The 22,405-nt window shown below is 44.0% G+C and overlaps 1 protein-coding gene across 9 annotated transcripts in view; it reads right to left on the reverse strand.

Moving 5' to 3' along the window:
* Positions 1-12,278, reverse strand: part of FBXL17 (F-box and leucine rich repeat protein 17) — a 277,159-nt gene extending 264,881 nt beyond the window's left edge. For 5 of the 9 annotated variants that reach the window (XM_080371967.1, XM_080371971.1, XM_080371970.1 and 2 more), the window contains exons 1-3: positions 9,489-12,275; positions 3,654-3,776; positions 42-299 (exon numbers count right to left, since the gene is read on the reverse strand). In XM_080371967.1, the coding sequence (XP_080228093.1) occupies positions 42-299; positions 3,654-3,776; positions 9,489-10,238 (1,131 nt within the window). In that variant the 5' untranslated portion in view covers positions 10,239-12,275. Of the gene's footprint in view, positions 1-41; positions 300-3,653; positions 3,777-9,488 lie in introns of all 9 variants that reach the window. The other 4 variants (XM_080371969.1, XM_080371968.1, XR_013924857.1 and 1 more) reach the window with 3 other exon arrangements.
* Positions 12,279-22,405: the final 10,127 nt, after the last annotated feature.

The raw sequence follows: 22,405 nt of genomic DNA on the forward strand, positions 1-22,405 counted from the left end.
ATACTGATTTCACAAAAGAAATTTGTGGAATGGATGGTTACCTGCTTTAGGCCTTCATCAGTGAGTCTGTCTTGATTGCCTACATGCACTTTCTGAAGGAGAGGACACTGAGAGGCAACTGCAATAATAGAGGTGTCAGAAAGCTGTTTACATCTGTAGGCCGTATACCTTAGGAGTCCAGGACATTTAATTGCTAATATGCATACTCCTCTATCAGACACATTGCGACAGTCAGAAATATTGATTTCAGTAATATTCTGGCTTCTTGATGCTATCTTCTCCAACAGCTCATCAGTGACCTGCAAAGAAAACCCAAATATTAAAATTTAACAATTTTCAGAAATATATTTTATTTCATTAGCACCAAAACTGCTATTTGTAAGATGCATTTCCATAGGCTATGGGGAGAATGAAAAGATTTGTTTTCCAAGATAAGAACATAGTGCTATAATCAGTTTTACAGTTATCTTCAAAGAATTCTGTTCCAACACTTGGAGAGAATAATAGTCAGTGGTCCTTTTCATACTTTAGGCAAAGATCTCTCCATCCTTTAGAAGAAAATTATATGCTTGCCCTTCTATAGCAGCACTGTACTTACATTCCTAAGGTAGAATTTACAGAGAAATAAGTTATTTATATGTCTCTAAATACAACAGGTTTTTACTTAAGCTTTGGTAATCATCCAAAACCAAGTGCCAGCAGACAATGTGATGCAGTAACAATGGGCTTCTTAACAATGGAAAACAGTCACACAAGGTAGCAGTGAATCAAAGGGACGAGAAGGAAAGAACACTAACAGAAAAAAAAAGTCAATTAAACCCCCAAAATTTCCTCCTGCTATTTGCTCAGTTTTAAAACTGAATACTTGGGTATTTTACATGTTAGTCTATGAAAGACCATTAAATCTGATACACGCACTATTTTGCCAGACCTACTTTGAAGAAAAAAGGTTGTCCACTTTGTGTACACATCATAGCTAGCTAACATGCCAACAATTTTAAAAGCAGCCAGTCCTACAAAGCACATAAAGCACATAAGATATTCTTCATGCTAAAGCTTGTAAGTTAAAACAAAACAAACAAAACCAAAGCAGGTAAGGCACAATGCAGAGAACTCTCTCACTTTAAAAGTTTGGTTTCAAAAACCCTGAAATGACATATGATGAAAGTCTTTCTAACAACTGTTTAGCAATACTTATCCATCATATAGCATAGATGCAATTTAGCTTTAAGCCTGGAGAAGGCAAAAGAAGGATATGAAACCCTTTTGTTTTTCTCTTACATAGCCGAGAAACAAACACTTTCTTTGCTGCATTCAATCTGTTTTCCATTCCACTGTAGCAAGTCAAATCCTTTCTCTCACTATTTCATCAGGCAGCTGTTAGCTAAAAAAACATGACAAACTGCAGACCTCCCGCCCACCCCAAAATAACCAAAACCCACAAACAATGTATAGACAAACACTAACCTGCACACCCCCATGCCCTGCCTAAAAAAAATCCTAACAGTAACCAAAAAAAACCAAACCCTCAAACCAACAAACCTCCTGCACACATGGAGAAGGACAATGTTCCTGCTTAATATTGGTTTAGGAACTCAGTAAAAAATGGGCAATATAGGTTTCTCAGGGCAATGCCACAACTGATAAACATACCTAGTAGGCAAAACCACTAAAAAGCTTTGTAGTAGAAATAGTGCTACACCTTAAGACAGTAGAGAAGAAAGACTTCCTTGACACATAGAACCTACACCTACCTACTGCTCTGGAGTCACTTAAGAAAAATCAGACAATCTTAGATAGCATATTTCTGAACCACCACAGAAAAGTTAACTGGTAACTCTAGAAGCAAGAGAACTTCCATGATTTCTTATGGACTGGTGATCTGAAAATAATATCCCATTGTCCTGGTTTCAGCTGGTATAGTTATTTTGTCTTCAGTGTTTTGAATTTAATGTTAGAATAATGTTGATAACACACTGATGCTTCAGTTAGGGTAAGCACTGCTTAGCAGCAACTCAAGGACTTTTCAGTTTCCCGTGCTCTGCCAGCGAGCCGGGGCACAAGAAGCCGGGACAGAGCAGAGCCAGGGCAGCTGACCCAAACCAGCCAAAGAGATATTGTATACCATAGGACATCGTGCTCAGTATATAAATTGGGGGGTACTGTCCAGGGCCAGCTGATCCCTGTTCGGGACCCGGCTGGGCACCAGTCAGCCGGCGGCGAGCAATTGCATTGCACATCACTTGTTTTTTCCCTTCTCTTTGGATTTTATTCCTCTTCCCCTTCTCCCTCCTTTTCCATATTATTATCATTTATTTTGTTTCAATTATTAAATTGTTCTTATCTCAGTCCCCAAGTTTTACCTTTTTCCTGATTCTCCTCTGCATCCTGCTGGGGGCAGGGGCATGGAGTAAGCCAGCAGCTATATGGTAGTTGCCAGCTGGGGTTAAACCACAACACCCATGTACATTCTTTATGTCCAACATAGGTGAGTTCCTGTTGCTGCTTCTTCAAATGGGACCCTCCAGTGGTTGTAACCCCGCACCTTATTTTCATGAAACTCTCAAGAAATTGTTTCAAACACCTCTGTAACTAAGTTACAAGAAAGCTAAAGGGGGCAGCCAAAAAACCACTGTCTTTAAAGTTTTCCAAGGAAGAAAATTACCCTTAACAATCTAAGGCTAGGCTCTGTAAGGATCTCACTGAATGAAATCCATGAATCCCAGCCACATTTAATTCTAGGATCAGCTAAAGGCCTTCTAGAATCAGCTAGATGCCTCAGACTGTCGACATAATCTGTCTTCTGATCAGCAGAAGCCACATCAGCTGAAGAAAAATTAAAGTTAAATTTAGTTTAAACAAATTAGTTAAAACAAACAGAACAAGCACCAGTTAGGTGACCATTCTTCAAACCAGAGCATCCTCAGAAAAGTTCAGGTACGTCTTTCAGTTTGTATGAGATCTGATAGTTCTTATGAATGGAACTACCACTACCTGATGCAGGCGTGACACAGGTAATGCACTGTTGGCAAGGCCTCAAGGACAAGAGCCCAAGCACTGTTAGCCTGATGAAGGGAGACCTGTTAGAACTTGTAGGGCATAAGCCCTGGGAACAAAGGAACAAGTTAACAGCAGGCTCTTGAGATGACAACTGGATGGACAAAGAGGGACATACAGCAGGACAAGGGAACTTTGTTATTCATGAAAGTCAAGTAGGAAAAAAACCTCCTAATCTTAGAATAGAGATTGTTGCTAAGATAAAATAGACTAATCAGTACCTATTGTTTAAATGATGTGTCTTAGAAGATAACCAATTGGTGTAGTTCACACTTAAGATTTAACCAATCAGTGTGTAACATGTAGAAGGTAGAAACTTATATAAATGTAAAAGAATCGCTAATAAATCGACATCTTGCTTGCATCAAACAGCACTTATCCACACATTGTTTAACAACTGATCTCAGTCAAAAGAAGCTACAGTTAAAATTCATCTAAGGGTCCATACATTTTCAGTGTCTAAGCGAAAAATCCCTCAGTCCGCAGACATCACCATTTTATGGGTTTCTTCTGTTCACCTTTGGTCAAGAGTATACATTCTGAGAACATATTCTGAGTCATCAAAACATAATTTTTCTGCAATGATACCTTCATACCTGTTGACGACTACTGAGATCCAGTTGTTTCCAAAACTGAAAATCTAAACACAGGTCCCGCCAGTATTTACAGACTAATGATGCTGAAAGGCAACGCTCATTCAGGGATAAACTGGAAAATATCTGTAAGGAAAGGGAGAAAAGTGTTGTTTGTCAGATACTTTAGAAACAGAAATATTTTATTACTAAACTGTCTTGTAAAAGACAGGAAAGCATTAGCATGTTTTGCAATACACAGTTCTAGAACTTGCCCCTGACTCAATTAGTCAAGGACAGTAACGAAAACATCTACACCTCACAAGAGCTGACAATATTAGTAAGTCACAGTAGCACAACCAACAGCAGTATGTATGCTACTTAAGCACTCATTCCTTGGACCAAGTTTCAAATATGTCTCTGAGATGGCATACCTAAGCCATTACAAATATTAGCTTAATGCTATTCACAAGCTATTTAAAAGGTGTTTTCATTCCTCTTCTGATTCAGGTAGGAAAACTTTTCCTTCTATTACTTAACTGAATTGTAAGGAAGAGACATAAAGGTACTAATACATCAGTCTTGTGGGAAGGGGGCATGGGATGGTGGAGCAGATCAGCACAGCAAAACAGTGTCATACATGGAAACCAGACACAGAATTAGCATTTTATATCCCAAGGTTTTGAGCACTATAGTGACGTGCGGAATTAGACTCTGTAACTCAAAAGTTATAAAGTAGGTATGTTTATTGCGCGCAGATGCACGGGGGATCGCTCCTCCACAAGCGTGCATGCCCAAAGTGACGAACCATCTCACATTTATACAATAAAACAAATGAATATTCAATTAACGCCTATACATATTCGTTACCTAAACCCGCTTACTCTGCTTCGTATGTTAATTAGCTTATCAGTCCTTTGCCTGGAATGTGGTGGTCTTGCAGGTTTGTAGGTGATTCATGTCTTTGTGACCATCCCATCTTCTCCAGCAAGAAGCCTTAGCACTCCCTCCCTCTAGATAACATTGGAATGTCTCTCATCCTTTTCTCATCCTTTTTATAAATAGCCCCTTTGTCAGAGGAAGAAGGGTAGGCGTCTCCTCAAAGCTGTGTGGCTATGTGACCAGACACCACACCTATGACCAGTCACCATACCCACATTCCTTGAGCAGACATATACAATCACAGTCGATGTCCATTGTCCCCATTTCACACTATTTCTCCATATCAATAGCAGCCTGCAAAAAAGAATAAACTGTACTTTCATGGCAGGCTAGTAAATTGTTGCTACATTTATTATAGTCAGCCCTTCCTCAGAAGTAATGTTATTTATTAATAAATATAAAAAGAAGGTCTATCAAGAGTTACATATGAAGGTATCCTGTAACCACATGAACTTTAATCCACATATTATCCTAACATGAAACAATGGAGTCACAGCATTAAGATACCTACACAGGAATACAGAGTGTAAAACATGAAACAGTCCTCCCACTCAACTAATGAGGGCATCAAGTACCAAGAGAATCACAACAGCCAATCTTCAGGCAGCGTGCTCAGGAAAATCTGAAAATACTGGGAAAGCGTCTATGGGAAAGCACTGAGGTCTAGAAAATGTAAAAACATTCAAAGAAAAGACTAGGACTGTTTAACCAAGGAAAAGGGACGGCAAAGGCAGTAAACAAACTAGAGAGAACACCACTCATCTTTGTGGTGGGCAGGACAGTCTCAAAAATTGTTAGTCTAAGGATAATGAAGCATTGTAATAAAATACCTGGTAACCCACAGTTTCCACCAGTGGGTGGTCTTCAGAACAGACTAGACAATCAAGTGTCAGCAATAACAACCATTACCGTCCCCCTGTTCTAGGAGATGGCTTAGCTTAGCAGTTTTGAGTATGTATATCCAGATAAGATCCCTTGGAGAAGGGAAGTTAGTTGACTATATCAAACAGGTAAGTTATTACGGGAACAAAAGCAAACATGTGAGTTATTACAGCAAGGGAAGAATGAGAAAAATAGGTAAAAAACGCTGAGTAAAGATGCAAGAAAAGGAGCCAGTAGTGCCTCAAATAATAATAATGTATTTATGAAAACCTTAAGTTAAATAAATACACACATGCTTATCTTCCCCACATAGTGCATTAGCTCTAAGCTAAAACTGACAGGGTCTCTGCTGCAGAGCAGCATATGTTCACACTTCATAAAAATAAACACAGCAAATAGAGAAAAAAGAAATCAAAAAAGAACCTTCTCTGTTTTGAAGCAAGTTCAAGCACACCTCAAACACACCTGGTAAGGACATCCCCCTTGTGTTAAAAAAAGAATAAATAAATAAAAATCCCAACTCCTCACATAACCTCAGAGACAGGAAACCACCGTTGCCAAGACTTGAATGTTCTCACACTGCGTCATTTTCCAAGTCTCTTACCTAAATTCCCCTCACATCAAATTAATCTTATTATTTCTTTTTATTTGACAAAGGACAATAACATAGTCATGGAATCATAAGGAGTGCACCTCAGCCTTCTTTCATAATAGAAGCGGCATTCAGTTTGAACAGAATCTTCCAACTACCATCACAGACCATGTTTCCATGACCTCTAGCTCTCCTTTGATGCCTCTCTGATTTGCCTGTGGGTTTTTTTAAGGAGACCCCAGTGCCCACAACCTAATGCAGTACCCTACCAGAGGCTTTAAAAGCACCGAGCAAAGCAGAGAACTTCCTTTCCACAGTTCTTGTTAATACAGCCCAAAAGGAAATCTGAAGCGCTTCAATAGGAATTGTAAATTCACTTAGTCTGCAGTCCACTTTATACCAGTTAACTTTCTTGATTAAACAGCAGCACTGCAAAGAGGTAACTGGTAAAACATGAAGATTTATTTCTGTTTTCCATAAATAAATAGCAGTGAAATTGCACTAGGCATAGATTTGTAATATATAGCACAAAAATGTTGAAAACTTAAGTGATATACAGCACAAGATTTTGTAATCTTCCACACTGCATGCTTACAAGCAGCTCCCTTATTTTTTTTTCATTCACACATCTGGGTCACAGTCAAGTTGACCATCTATATAATTCCTTAGATCTTCTCCTCAGATTTTAAAGGTTATGGATTAAAATTACCCTTTAGTCAAAGTTAATCACCCTCATCTACAAAGATTAACGATGAAATTCTGTCCACTGTAAAACACTTTCCTGATACATGTTTCAGTGACCAAATGAAAAGCAAAACAACCTGTAAGATTGATCTGTGGAACCACAGTTCTTTTATCCCCCAAAACTGAGACCTCTTTCCCAGCCAAGGGAACAGGATCAACTGCCACACTGCACTATGAACTTCCCGACTCAGTAGGGCCCCTCCAATGATCTGCAGGCCAAGTTCAGTCTGACAAACTCTTCCATCCAGCCCAGTATCCTTCACTCAGGGGAGACTTAACAACAGAACAGCACCTAAGCAGCCTGTAGCAGCCAACTTTAAGTGGCCACCTATTACTTAGGAGTTCCTGTAATGTTTCTTTGTGTTGTCTCCAGCCCACATACAGACACAGGTGACAGCTGCTCCTACACTAGCACCACTTCATCAGGAGGTCACAGAGGTGGGACTCAAGGGAAGGAAACAAAAAAGCTGCACAGGATCTGGCTCCTGAGACTTTCAAGGATGGAATCTCTTGTCCTTGTAGTAAGGTTTATGTCTCTGCTACCTACTCTGAAAAGTTTAGTAAAATCTTTGTGTATATTTGTCTCCCACCCACTCATAATAAAATGGCACCTTTGGAGAAAGGATTACATTTGGGATATTTTCTGTATCAAAACCCAGCATATGAATGCCTTTAGGCACCTGTATAATACAGTTAAAAAGATGCCTGGTCAGAAATCATGAGTTAAAAGACCCATAAAAGATCAGGATGCTATGGAAGCAGCAAAAAAACAAACCCCCCAAAACCCCCCAACCAACCAACCTAATCCATAAGTCTAGCTAAGGACTGGAGGGCAAATGGGGGTGGTGTGGTGTGATGTAAAAAAACCCAAAAAACAAAAAAACAAACAAACAACCCAAAACTAAAAAAAAAAAACAACAAACCAACAAACCAACCCACAACAGGTGAGTATGTTGGTTCCAGCTGCTGGAACTAAGGGCAGGCTTTTTCAAAAACACTGCAGAATGAGCTGGACTACAGCGAGACTAATGAGACAAAACCATTGGGACAGGTGGGGAACATCAAAAAAACCCAACCTGGAAAGTACAGATACAAATGAAGTACTGTATCAGTATAAAATAGAAGGCCATATGGAAAAAACACACATTTAAACTAGTTCACAGGTGTGACGGGCATGACAAACCTTAGATGTTGAAAGAACTGGTTTATGGCAGAGTTACATACTGATATTTTTGAAGAAGTGAAACCAAGTACTAAAGTAATCATGGAAAAGTACCCGTATCATTGATCAGAAGAAGCATTTACGCCATACTAACCAAGTCAGTCCAGTTTCAAAACCTACAACAACAGAATATGGAAAAAAAAATTACCTTACAGGAATAGTAGCAAATGGATGGATTGTGTTTTAGAAGAACTACAAAGTTTCAGTTCTGCAATCACAGAAGAGATTAATGCAGATATGATAGTTCATGAATTTTAGATTGGAATAGTGCATCTGTGAAACATGATGTACCTTTATTAACACAGTCATGCATACCTAAAAAAAAACACCACCAAACCACTGAAAACCTGACGGAATTAATTTTATGTGCAAGACAGACAAGTAGATTACTATTTAACAGAAGAGTGAAGGAAGTACTTTCTACACGGGGGTTGTACAATTAGCAGTATACTAAGCACAACAGGACAAATCACCTGTCTCATGCTCCTCCGTTATCACACCCCACTTTTTTTGCCATCTGTCTCTGGAGTAAACTGCTGTAATGCTGAAACCCTATTCCCCAGAATTTAAAGACGCAGTTGCATGAAACTATGGAAAACATCACAGGCTTCAGTTCCAGCCAGATACCTTTATAGCTAAGGTTTAGCTGAAGTCACTGTACTAACTAGATTAACTGTAGCTTAAAAATGGAAAGTGGTTCTCAAAAGAGAACGGTATTAAAGGAACCAAAAGACAGGAAAAGCGACAGGAAACAAAGCAAGACTGTTCTTTGGAAACATGGAGTAAGAGGTTATAAACGCATGTACTTCAAGAAGGCTACAAATACTCGGGCTGAAGGTGAAACCGGTAAAGCCAAAATTGACCCAAAATAGAAGTACTTTTTTTTTTCTTTTTCCAATCAACACTGAGAACTTGACTCTGCAGTTCTGACCTAGACAGAAGCACTAAATGCAGCAACAGTCCCCCTTGCCCCCACCGCCCACCAGTGGCATGGTTAAGAAGCCACCTGCGAAGGGCGGGTCACCAAGCTAAGAGGTGCGAGCCACACCACTTACGGGGCATCTTCTGCCTTAGCTGTGTCTTCACCTCGGGTCAATGACTCGTTTACAACAGCAAGCCAAAACTAAGGGGGGCAAAACCGACCCAAGACACCAAAACACCCCCACAGCCCCGATTACCACCGCCCCGACGCCGGGCGGGCTCGGCACCCCGCGGCCCGACGCCGCGCTGCCCCCGGCCCAGCGGCCGCCGCCGGGGGCGGTGTGGGAGGCGGCGACGCGCCGCCGCGGGCTGGGGCGGGGCCGCTCTTCAGGGCAGCGCCCGCCGCCTCCCCCCGGCTCCCGTGCCCCACCGAGCCCGCCCATGTACGCCAGCGGCCTCCGCGGGGGCTGGTCCAGGCCCAGCCCCGGGCCTCCGCGCAGCCCTCCCTCCCCCGCCACGGGGAACAGGCCCGCCCACGCCCCCCGCCCCGACCCACCTTAAGGAGGATAGAGGGCGGCAGCTGGTTGATGTCTGGGGCCGGCGGCGGCAGCGGCTCTCGGCAACAGTCGCAGGGGGGCTCCAGCGGCAGCTCGCAGCGCGCCTCGCCGCCCCTCTCCTTCTCTTTCTCGCCTTCCTCCGGCGCGGGGGGCGGCGGCGAGGCAGGCTGCCCCCCGCCGCCGCTGTCCCCGGCGGCGCCGCGGGCCGACGCGCTCCCACCGCCTGCCGCGCAGCCGTCGGCGGCGGGCAGGGCACAGAGCTGCGGCTCCCCCGGGCACTGGCAAGCGGCTGCCTCGGACTCCGCCGCGGCTCCGCAGCGCGGTTGCTTGCAGGGTGGAGAGGCGGGCAGGCCGGCCCCCTTGCGCTTGCACACCATCTCGGAGGCGACCTCGACGGGCAACCTGGCCTGCCCCAGGAGGCCCCGCACCGGCGAGGGCAGCAGGCCCGAGAGGAAGAGGCGCTGGCAGCGGCCCCGCGGCTCCCAGGCGGCGGGCGGCAGGCGGAGAAGGCGGCGGGCGGCGCGCTGCTCGGCGGCGGCGAGGGCGGCGTAGGGCGGCGGTGGCAGCAGCGGGTCCCCGGAGGGCAGGGGCTGCTCCTGGGCGGGCGGGCTGGCGCTGTGCACGATGAAGCAGAGCATGCAGGGCCCGCGCAGGAAGCAGCTCCGGCTGCGCGGCGACACCTTCCCCCCCCGGCGGCAGCGGCGGTCCCGGCTCAGGCTGCTTGCCTCCTTGGAGAGCAGGTGGCCCATATAGGAGGGCAGCAGAAGCGCAAAGGCCCGTGGGGTGTCACCTGCGGGAGGCGGCGGTGGGCGCTGTCATGCTGCTGGCGGGGGCGGAAGGTGGCGGGGGACGGGACGGGACAGCACGGGACACGGCAGGACGCGGCGGCGCGGCTGGTTCCGGGACGCGGCGCCGGGAGGGAGAAGCTTCCGCTACCGCCGCCCTGACCTCCCGCGGGGGAGGCGAGGGGGCGGCGCTCCGCGGCCTGGTGGCCGCCCGCCGGTACTGCCGCCAGCGGCCGGGCCGGGAGCCGCGACTGCGGCGGCGGAGGCGGCCCCGGCGGCCTCCCCTCGGAGCGGCGGCAGGCAGGCGCGGCGTCGCCGGTGAGGATTACGCCGGCTGGCGCAGGCCGCCGCCCCGTCTGCACTAGCGGCCTTTGTGGGCCAGAGGAGCTGTGTACGCGTGGTGTTTGGGCTCACCGTATGTTACAGATGTATAGAGTGCGTGTGTGAGCATATAGTGTATATCTGCACGTGTCATTATATATATAATACGTAGCTGCACAGTTTTGAACACCTGAAATAAGCGTTATTTTGGCCACAGTTTGTAGGGTAAGGTGACGGGGCTCCTGTTTGCCGCTGTCAGATGGCACACATGCACAGGGCTGGGTGTTGGCGATGGCATGCTAACACGAACTCAACTCGGAGGCCACCAGCATTTCTCCCATTTTTTTCTGTCAATGCCGCCCTCTGGCCAACCCGCTCCAGCAGATACCTGGTTTCTGCTGGTTGAAGACATTGTCCAGCCAGAAACAGGGCCCGCGTGAGGCCTCTGTCCCTGTATGCCCTGCTCCTGGGGATGCTCGCTGCAGGTGCCCAGGATGTATAAATTCGCAAATGTGGCCCATAATGTTTTAATTAAGGTTCTTCTCAATGCCTAGCAAAATTCGTTTGCATGTTTCAGTACTCAGTTCTAAATTATTGATGTAAATTGACTTAAATACAGAGGTCTAAATACACGTGGAATTTTTTCTTTAGTAAAAGGTGTTTGGAGAGGGAGAAGGCAAGTTATAGTTACAGTATATATGGTGCAATACTACTATTAAATAACAAAGGGCACCAGAAGAAATGCACACTGTTATATACTGTGAAGCCTTTTGCCCAGGAACAAGTTATGTTAGGATTAAAATAGCTGTGATGCTATTTTTGTTTGTTACCTGTATTATTAGTCTTCAGCAGCTCAGTAAAAACGTTTGCTATGAAAAAAACCTTAACATACTGTTGGATAGAAGTAGAATAATAGAATATTTTGTCTGAATTTATAACTCACTGAGATCCATCAATAGAAACTGCAGAAAAATTTGGCAAGGTCTTTTTCTCCCTCAGATTTCAAAAATACGTTTCAATAAGAGCAAACAGAGACAGCATTTAAAGATGAAAGTCAAGCCTTCAAATTGAACAACGTTCAGAATAAATGCTTGCAATGTCAAATATTCAAAATAAATCTCATCTTTAAATCTGTCTGTGCAGCTTCTGAATAGTCATTGTGGCATGGTCTGTCTTACATCAGCACATGCTAGTACTTCCTGCAGAAATGCTGGCAAGGGAGCCTGACATCTGTGTGTCACTTTCATGTCTAATACTCTGATATATATTGCCCTGTTATTTTAAGATATACACACACCACATATACATGGACCTCATATATGGAATTCTTCCCATTCCCCTAGTATTTATCTTGACATGATCAATCTCTTCTGCCTCCTTTTGACTTGTACAGAACATAGACAAGGACACATCTCACCTAATCTTCTCTTTCTGAAGCAATTTCAGATCATTTTTCTATCTAATTCTTGTTATTTTTCTTGTGAAAACTAAAGCTTAATCCTTGAATTTGGTCTCTGGGACATTGGGGGGGGGGCGGGGGTGTGCTATAGAGATTGCAGAATGGAAGAAAGAAAGCTAAGACAATAAAGGGTCAGTTTTCGTATGCTACTCATTCCTTTAGTGCTCTGTTATTTAGATGGTAACAATATATTGACCCTAAAGATAACAGCAGAGCTGTTCCACTGGCAGTTTTATTGGCAGATATTAGAACTGTAAATATCTGCAGAACAACTTCTGCTGGTTTGGTGTAGAGTATGTGATTTGTCTGCTCCAGCATGAGATAAGAGAAAGTAGTTTTAGCTGTCCACTGAGCAGGGGTGAGAAACTGAGGCAATAATCATAATAATGACAAAATAATCTTAGCTCAAGGTTTATATTTTTGCAAACAGGGAAGGACTTGTGGGTGATGAGATGGTCAGAGGCTGTCTTGGGCATAGTGATCTTGAAATGACAGTTTTCAATTTTTGGAGAAGTAAGGAGAGGGGTGAGCAGAACCACTACTTTGGCCTTCTGGAGGGCAGGCTTTGGCCTCTTTACGGGCCTCATTGACAATCCCTTGGGAGACGGTACTGAAGGGCAAGGGAGTCCAGGAAGGTTGGACATTCCTCAAGAAGGAAATCTTAAAGGCACAAGAGCAGGCCATCCCCATGTGCTGAAACACAATCCAGCAGGGAAGAAGACTGGCCTGGGTGAACTCTTCCTGAAGAGAGCACTCTCTGAAAAGAGCTTTTACTGAAACTCATGGAAAAAAAGAGAATTTACCACCTTTGAAAGAAGGGGCAGGCCACTTGGGAGGACAAGGACGTTGTGAGGTTATGCAGAGAGAAAATTAGAAGGACCAAAATCCAGCTAGAACTTTTACCTGACTACTGCCATAAAAGACCATAAAAAAATGTTTCTATAAATACCTTAACAACAAAAGGAGGGCTAAGGAGAACCTCCATTCTTTATCGGATGCTGGGGGAGACATAGTGGCAAAGGATGAGCAAAAGGCTGAGGTACTTGATGCTTTCAGTAAGACCAGTTGTTACCAGGCTACCCAGCCCTCTGAGCTGGAGGGCAGAGACAGGGAGCAGAATGAAGCCTCCATAATCCAAGGGCGGTTAGTGACCTGCTACACAATGCTTACACCCACAAGTTTATGGGGCCAGATGGGATCCACCCAAGGGTACTGAGGGAGCTGGTGGAGGTGCTCACTAAGCCACTTTTAACCATTTATCAGCAGTTCTGGCTAACCAGGGAGATTCCAGTTGACTGGAGGTTAGCCAGTGTGACGCCCACCTGTAGGTATAGACGGCAGGAAGGAGGATCTGGGGAACTACAGGCCTGTCAGCCTGACTTCAGTGCCAGGAAAGGGCATGGAGCAGATCATCCTGCGTGCCATCAAGTGGCACGTACAGGATAACTGGGGGATCAGGCCTGGCCAGCATGGGGTTATGAAGGCAGGTCCTGCTTGACTAACCTGATCTCTTCCTGCAACAAGATGACTTTAGTAAAGCCTTTTACACCATCTCCCACAGCATTCTCCTGGATAAACTGGCTGCTCATGGCTTGGATGGGTGTACTCTACATGGGGTTAAAAGCTGGCTGGACGGCCAGGCCCAGTGAGTGGTAGTAAATGGAGTTACATCTAGGTGGTGGCTGGTCCCAGCGGTGTTCCCCAGGGCTCAGTACTGGGGCCAGTTCTGTTTAACACCTTTATCAATGACCTGAATGAGGTGATTGAGTGCACCCTCAGTGAGTTTGCAGATGACGCCAAGTTGGGTGGGAGTGTTGATCTGCCTGAGGGCAGGAGGCTCTGCAGAGGGACCTGGGCAGGCTGGAGCGATGGGCCCAGGCCAGTGGTGTGAGGTTCAGCAGGGCTCAGTGCCGGGTCCTGCCCTTGGGTCACACCAGCCCCACGCAGCGCTACAGGCTGGGGCAGAGCGGCTGGAAAGGGCCTGGTGGGAAAGGGCCTGGGGGTGCTGGGTGACGGCCGGCTGGGCAGGAGCCAGCAGTGTGCCCAGGGGGCCCAGGCAGCCAGCAGCACCCTGGCCTGTATCAGACACAGTGTGGCCAGCAGGACAGTGATTGTCCCCCCGTACTTGGCACTGGTGAGGCCGCACCTCAAATCCTGTGTTCAGGTTTGGGCCCCTCACTTCAGGAAGGACATTGAGTGGCTGGAGCGTGTCCAGAGACGGGCAACGGGGCTGGGGAAGGGTCTGGAGCACAGGTCTTGTGAGAAGTGGCTGAGGGAACTGGGGCTGTTTAGTCTGGAGAAAAGAAGGCTCAGACAAGACCTAATTGCTGTCACAGCTGCCTGAAAGGATGTTGTAGCCAGGTGTGTGTCAGTCTGTTCTCCTAAGTAACAATTGATAGGCTAAGAAGAAACAGCCTCAAGTTGTGCCAGGGAAGGTTTAGATTGGATATTAGGAAAAATTTCTTTGTCAGAAGGGTTGTCAAGCATTGGAACAGGCTGTCCAGGGAGGTGGTTGAGCAAGCATCTGTGGAGGTATTTATTTAAAGGGCATGTAGATGTAGTGCTTAGGGTCATGGTTTAGTAGTGGATTTGGTAGTGTTAGGTTAACAGTTAGACTTGACGATCTTAAGGGTCTTTTTGAATCAAAATTATTGGATGATGCTATGATTCTATGTTACGTCAGTTATGAATGCTGTTTAGAAGCTGTGACTGTGTTCATAGCTCGTTCATAGACATTGTAAATCTGAGCTTATCTGTGAAAGTTCTTAACTGGTTGTGTTCCATTTCTAGTAGAATTGTACCAGAAAATCCTTTCTGCTATTCTACTCAAATGTTTTCCAGTTATAAGTAAGGAAAGAGTATTTCCCACTCTCCTACCCCACTTTCCTTCTTCCTCTTGATGTGGCCATGATGTGAAACAAAGTGTAGATCAAGCACAGAAAATTAGAGAATTTCATAATGAATTCATAAAAGGATGTTTGCATGATGATTCATTTGAGTTCTCTGAAAAAATGCAGCACAGTATAAATATGTCAGGTAAAATGTATGAGAGGTATGTTATTAACTAGATGCTGTATTTGAATAGGCAAGGGTGCATGCTTGAATATGTATGCTAATTTCCCAATGTATGGATAATCTATTTGAAAATTCAAAGCAAATATATGATGTTCATCTCAGCTGAGGATGATGAACTACTTCGGAGACTATTAATCACAAAGATGGTTTTCTTACTCAACCTTCTGAGGACTTTGAATAGAAGTTGTGGGAGGGGCTTTCTTGGTTTTCTTAAAAGCTTTTCCATCTCCCAAGCTCTCTGTCTGAAAGCCAGATAGAACAAGCAGAACTTGTAGGAGATTGAAAGAACTTTGAGGGTATGGCAATATTCAAACCAGGGACACATTATCCCATCCAAAATAACTAGTTGTTCAATTTATCTGAAATCCATCAATAGTAGATGTGTTACAGTTGAATTTTTCCAGGTTACTTCAGCTAGTAAAAGAAACTCAGGTTTTAAAAGTACTGCCTAAAATATTTTTTGCACTGTTTAAGACTGATTGATGGCAGGGGTCAATCCACAACAGGGGTGAAACATAAATTCACTGTCAATAAAATTACAGATACCACAAAGATTTTTGATGTGATGACAAATGATGGCAGAACAGTCACAAAAACAAAAACAAAAAAATTACAAGAATTACAAATTACTTCTTTTTTCCAGTACAGAACTGTCCTGGTTTTGGCTGGGATAGATAGGGATTTTCTTTGTGGTGGCTAGTGCAGTGCTGTGTTTTGGATTTGGTGTAGGAACAGTGTGGTTGGGGATTTTTTGGTTTCTCTGGCCTTGCCAGCAGGAGAGCTGGAGGGGCACAGGAATTGAGTTTTACATTCCTTTCTGATTCTTCTCCCCATCCCTCTGGGCGAGGGGGGAGTGAGCAAGCAGCTGCATGGCACTTAATTACTGGCTGGGATTAAACCATGTCAAGAATTAAATAAATTTTGTAGTTAATGTTTCTTTTCTGTAGTGTTACATTAAGACAAATTTATTCTCTTTATCTGTGAAAAGACCAATTCTTGTTTTTAACATTCTTCAATTTTCTGGATCCCTCCGAATTCTTTAAAGAAATCAGTTGGAAATGTTAACTCCTATAAATTGTATACATTGGCAATTTTTTGTTCTAGAAGTTGTCAGACTGAAAACCAGCAGCAATTCAGTTGGTAGAAGGGCTTTTGGTTATAACGATAACATACGATAATCATCTCACTTTTTAAGCCTTGAAAACCATGGATTTCTCTTAATGATTTCAACCTCCTTAACAATTGTTAAAGTAATAGGTAGCTTCTAATTTCCACTTGCTGCTGCTTATTCTTTCCACCTCCTCTGCCCATCTGTTATATTGATATTTTAATTTACTGAATTCATCTCACTACTCTGTCAGGATCACGATTTAGCCAATTCTGCTGTTAATACGTAGAATCATTTGGTCATCTGATAAACACTTAGAAATGGTCACCTGGATGCAGTCTCAGAGGATGGGATTAAACTGCCTACAAATAGTTGTAGCACTTTCTTTGATGTGCCAAGCAACTAAGCGGTCCGCAAAGGGCAGGCCATGTGGTGGAGGGCATAGCTACAGCCAGTGGGACCACCAGCTGCTCTATGGCATTCCATGTTTAGACAGCTGAATGACCTCCTGTAACGGAGTGTCAGCAGGTCATTTTTTTATGTATCAAGATTCTCTTAGGTAGCGTTGTGCTTTCTTTTGCAAAATCCTAAGTATTTCACTATTGTACTGGGTTTGCCTGGGATAGCGTCAAATTTCTTCATAGTAGCTAATATGGTGTGTGTTTTGGATTTGTGCTGAAAGCAGTGTTGGTAACACAGGGTTGTGTTAGTTACTGCTGAGCAGCGCTTACACAGCATCATGGCCTTTTCTGCTCCTCTGACTGACCTGGAGGAAACAGCCAGGGTGGCTGACCCCAGCTGACGAGGGGGATATTCTGGCGTCACACTCAGCAATAAACCCAGGGGTTGGGGATGGGGTGGGGTGGTGGAAGTCGGGGGGCAAGGGGGCTGCTGGTTGGGGCCTGGCAGGGCATGAGTATGTTGGTGATGAGCCATTGTTTTCATTAGCATCACTTGTCTTTCTGAGGGCTTATTTTCCTCTTTGTTTTTTCTTTCTCTCTTGTCCTTATGGTTTGTTGCTATTATTATTGTTGTTGTTATGATTTCTTTTTAATTATTAAACTGTTTTTATCTCAATCCATGAGTTTGTTTCTCACTTTATGCTTCCAGTTCTTTCCCTGTCCCACTGGGGTGGGGGGAGGGGAGTGAGTGAGCAACTGTGTGGTGCTTAGTTGCCAGCTGGGTTTAAACCATGACAACTATGTTTACCATAAATATGTTCAGTATTTTTATTTCCCCTCCAAGCAGATTGTTCCTCTCATCAGTTTTATGCCACCATTATCTCAGAATGTAATATTTTGTACAGCTGGACCACTGTCATAAAAGAGTTGGCAGATGTAATGCATATCAGAAATTATATTTCTGAAGTTGCCCCTTGTAATAAATCTTTTGAACCACAAGCTGGCAAGTTGCGAGCCAGTGATGCTGTCAGGGTGCTGTGGAGATCAGGGCACCAGGGACCACAGGGGGTCCCCATGGGGCAGGCAAGACAGGACAGGGACTTACCAGCTGTGGCCAGATGTACCCTTTATCCACATCCTAATTAACAGCGTTCTTTTAAAATATCTTTATTATTTAGACATGTTTGTGTCTAGTCATCCAGCTGTTTCAATCAAGTAAGTCTTCAAATTTCTTCAAGGGTTTGCAATATTTGTTGGCTGCTGGAGAATGCCACATTCTTTCCATTGCTTTCACTTTTCCATCTGAAGTTGGAACCCATTTCTCTCAAAACACCATCCGCTACAGTTTCTGAACTGTGAAGCAAATTCAATCTGATCAAGATCTCATTCCGAAATAATAGTGTAATTACCATAAATAAATATTAGTTTGTTTTTAATAATCTATGGAAAACTTTTTAAATAGAAACATACCTATATACAGGGAGGCTTTAGAGCATTTTCCAAGATGGTAGACGTCTTTTTGTCTTTTTCTGATAGCTTGCAAGAGCTGAACAAATTTTGAGTTACAACGGCGAATGGCAAATGAGAAAAAGAGGAAAGGGCAGGGTGCTTCTGGTCAGTGCAAGGGTTTTAACACTGGGTGTCACTATTGCTTCATGCAAGGGAATCTTCACTTGCTGTAGAGGCAGGATGAAATATTACAAGGCCAAATCTCTTTATCAGCTGTGAAATCTTCACCACATTAAGGTCAGAAGGAAGGTATAGCGAACAATTAATTTCTTCATTACCACTGCTTATATTTTGTGAAATTAGAAGCCATAAAACCAGTAATATTGGGAGCCTTAAAGCTACTATAACTATCATGATCTAGTAATTAGGCAGTAAAATCCCCTCAATTTATAATATTAAAGGTTTATTACATACATAGCAATAGCTTGTGACATTTTTCAGTGTTATCTCTGTGCATATTGAAATAGGCCACACAGACTGATGATCCAAGATTAGGATGGCATTTCATTTTTGAGCTACAAAAGAACACAAGAAATAATAATTTTAAAAATACTATGCTATTATATCTGATCCTGATACTCATAAGTACATGTTCATCTGGATTTTAGGACTGACCTTTCAGAAGCTGGGTCTGTAAGAATTTTTTGGCCATATTGCCATAGTTTGTTACTGGTTGATCCTATCAACAGTTCATAAAATTACCAGTTCATGATAATGATAACAGGTTCTTAAAAGGATGGATTAGCTTTGAAATGGTGTGTTAGGAATGCCATTAAGAAGTAGATGGAAGGACGTAGCAGAATTTCCACCTTGGGTTTAGAAACAGCATAAAAGTTCTTTTGCAAACCCTGCTTGTTTCACTGTTGTACTGTTTTTGCCTGGGATAGCGTTGAATTTCTTCATAGTAGCGTGTACGTGGCTATGTTTTGGATTTGTGACTAAAACAGCGTTGGTAATACAGGGATGTTTTGGTTGCTGCCAAGCAGTTTTTACAGTGTGAGTGCCTTCTCTGCTCCTCGCACCATCTGTGGCGATGTGTCTTGTCCCCTCCCTTGAGCTGCTCTAGAGTCTCAGGTATCCCTGTTAGCCTCTGTGTAATGAGTTGGGTGGTTAAGTGTCCTTTGAGTGGACCAGCAGCTCTTGCATGGCTGAGGTGGGAAACTGCTGCCGATACCAGAAACATTCCTCACCTGAACCACAGCAACACCTGACAGCCTTGGAGCATTCCTTGTTTAAACCATAACATTCCTGAATAATCCTTTGAACACTTTTCATCTGAATCCAGGTGGTATGGTATCACCATCACTGGAATGTTGAAAAATTCCGGTAATTACTGGCTCAGATTGTGGCCAGGACAGAAAATTACTGTTGACTAAAGCCCCTGTGATCCTATAAACAGTGGTCCCAAGTGAGGCCCATTGAACTCTCCTGGACCGCGGTGGGCTGCAAACAGCACCTTCCTCTGAGTGGGACACCTCTCAGAGCTCAAAGCTCCCAAGTTTGCGATACTAGGGGGACCATTGCAGAAAACCGACAATTCGTTATTTACAATGTTTCTCTTCCAGAGCAACTGCTATGCATACTGAAGCTCTGCCTCCCAGGAAGTGGCTGAACATCCCCTGCTGGTGGGAAGTGGAGAATATAATATTTTGCCTTGCTTTGTTTCTGTGCATGCAACTTTTGTTATTGCTTCATTAAGCTGCCTATATCTTGACCCACAACTTTTTTGTCATCTTATTTTCTCCCCACACCCTCACTCCTGTTCTGCTGAGGAGGGGAGTGGTAGAGCAGCTTGGTGGCACCTGCCTTCCGGCCAAGGTCAGCCCACCACAGTATTTCACTGAACCTGAAGGGAACTTTTAACAGGTATACCTTTGTGCTTACATCTATATATATCTATTCATTTGTGTCTGCATGTGTGTGTGAATTGATCTAGGTACCTTATAATAAGTATAGTGTAAGTATTACCATCTCAGATCCATAATTAAGTTACTTACTGTTGTGATTGCAGTAAATTCTGTCTGACTCATTTTGTAAATGATAAATTAGGCAATGATAAAGTACTGCTAAATTCCTATGATCAGCCTTAAGTTGTGAACAAACCTTAGACATCCTTTAGATATAAACTGTTGACCAAGTCTGAGACAAAGGTTGGATCTAGCCACACCTAAGCACTATTAAGAGTTTAGAATGCAAGGGGGTCCACTCTGAACCTGGTGACTTAATGGAAGGATCTCTGTTACCCATTCACCTCTTTAAGCTCTGTGTAAAGCATTCCACCTTCATTTTAATTTGCTTTTTGTGTGATTTATCTGTGTAGTAAGTAACAGAGTGAACCTTGCTGTCAGACTTTGTGAAATTGCACTCCCACAAATCCATGTTAAAACTGTTTCACTAATTCATTTGATGGTGATTCTTTAAGCAATTTAAGCTAAACCACTCACTCACTACACTGTGTGACAGTGAGAGGGCTTGGGACTGCACAGAATGTTGGGAGGACACACAGCCAGGACAGCTGACCCCAACTGACCAAAGGGATACCCAAGACCATATGGCATTTTGATTGGCAATAAAACTGGAGGAAGGGAGTGCATTCAGAGTTACGGCATTTGTCCTCCCAATAACCATTAAGCGTGATGGAGCTCTGCTTTCCTGGAGATGGCTGAACACCTGCCTGCCCATGGGAAGTGGTGAATTAATTCCTTGTTTTGCTTTGATTGCACATTTACCTATTAAACTGTCTTTATCTCAGCCCACAATTTTTCTCACTTTTACCTTTCCAGTTCTCTCCCCAATTCCGCTGTGGGCAGCGAGTGAGCAGCTGTGTGGGGCTGAGCTGCTGGCTGGGGTTAAACCACAGTAATAAGAGCACCCTTATTACAGAGTACCCTCAGTCAACATGAGTATGCCTAGAGGTTCCCCAGTCCTCCATCCCTGTAGACCTACAATATTTACAAGCTGCAAAGGTTACATCAATATGCAGCAGTAAGGTATTGCTGGTGGAGAGCAGATCTCCTTAACTAGAAGACTAGATTGGGAAGACGGGGGGGAAGGCAATAGCAAAAGGACCAGAGCAGTGGAAAGTCCAAAGATACTGAAGGGATCAAAAAATTGTGAGCCTGTTAAGATAATGACTTGAGCCAGCCAGAATTTTGATAAGGATCTACATGCATTTTTTACTCCTAAAAACTTCTGGAGTTTTGCAGCTCTACAACTGTATTTTGCTGGGACACAGACAAGAAGAACAAACTTTTAAGCAGAGAAATCTCAGACCTGCTGGGTGAGACCTAAAAAGGTGTACATATAAATCTCATTTCTGCACTCTGTTCTTCAAGAGTTAATCTTCCCAGCAACTTTTAGTGACCCCCTGGATTGCAGCCACACCAAGACAGGTATGTGGGGGAGACATGTAAAGTCTTCATTTGTAAAATCCTGCCTGTGCCCTGCCTTTTAAAAAGATTCCTGTGCAGCTTCTCCACTAGCTGGCACCCCATGTCCATCCCATCCCAGCTCCTTTCTTGGGTTAACCCACCTCCCAGATCATGCTAGCTTTTGCTTAGGCAGGGTGCAGAGAATGAGGAAAGTACCCTTCCTCCTGACTGGCTTTGCCACAGAGAAGGACAACAAGGCAGCGAGAGAGAGGCAGTCCACTGTCTGTACCAGGTGAGCACTGGTATGGAACTTCAGGCATAGGAGTGAGCAAAAAAGAGGGAGGAAAGGGGAAAAAGGCAAGAGTAGATATCTTCCTTCAGCCTCTAATTTCAAATTATGCCTCTTCAAGGTTTTTTCTCACTTTGCCTATTTCTCCTGGCCCTGGGGTAAAAACTGAGGTGAGCTGGTTCCCTGAGCAAGCAGGGGCAGTGCAGAATGAAAGGCATTGCTGTCTCTTGTGTTGTGTGCTGATGGAAACAGTGAACCCAGCAGGATTTTCTCAGACCAGCTCTCAGAAAAAGTGTGTAGGACAGTAAAGGCACTTTTTCATTCATTTCCTACAGAAGACGGATGGCAGGAGGTGTATTTTGTCCCACTGATAAAACAGATCTAAATTCTTATCTATAAATGTAAAATAACTCTGAAGAAGCTCTTCCAGATTTGTGGAAGGAGAGCAGGATTCATCTCCACTGTGAAGCTGCAAATACCCTATGTATGGTGACTTGCAGTACTCATGCATAAAACTGGTGGGCTGTTCTAGGAAGTGACAGAGACCTAGCTGTAAATTACCTGGGAAGATGGCACCTGCGTAAGTGCACGTCATTAC

Source organism: Falco punctatus, assembly GCF_963210335.1.
Source record: "Falco punctatus genome assembly, chromosome: Z".
Lineage (NCBI taxonomy): Eukaryota > Metazoa > Chordata > Aves > Falconiformes > Falconidae > Falco > Falco punctatus.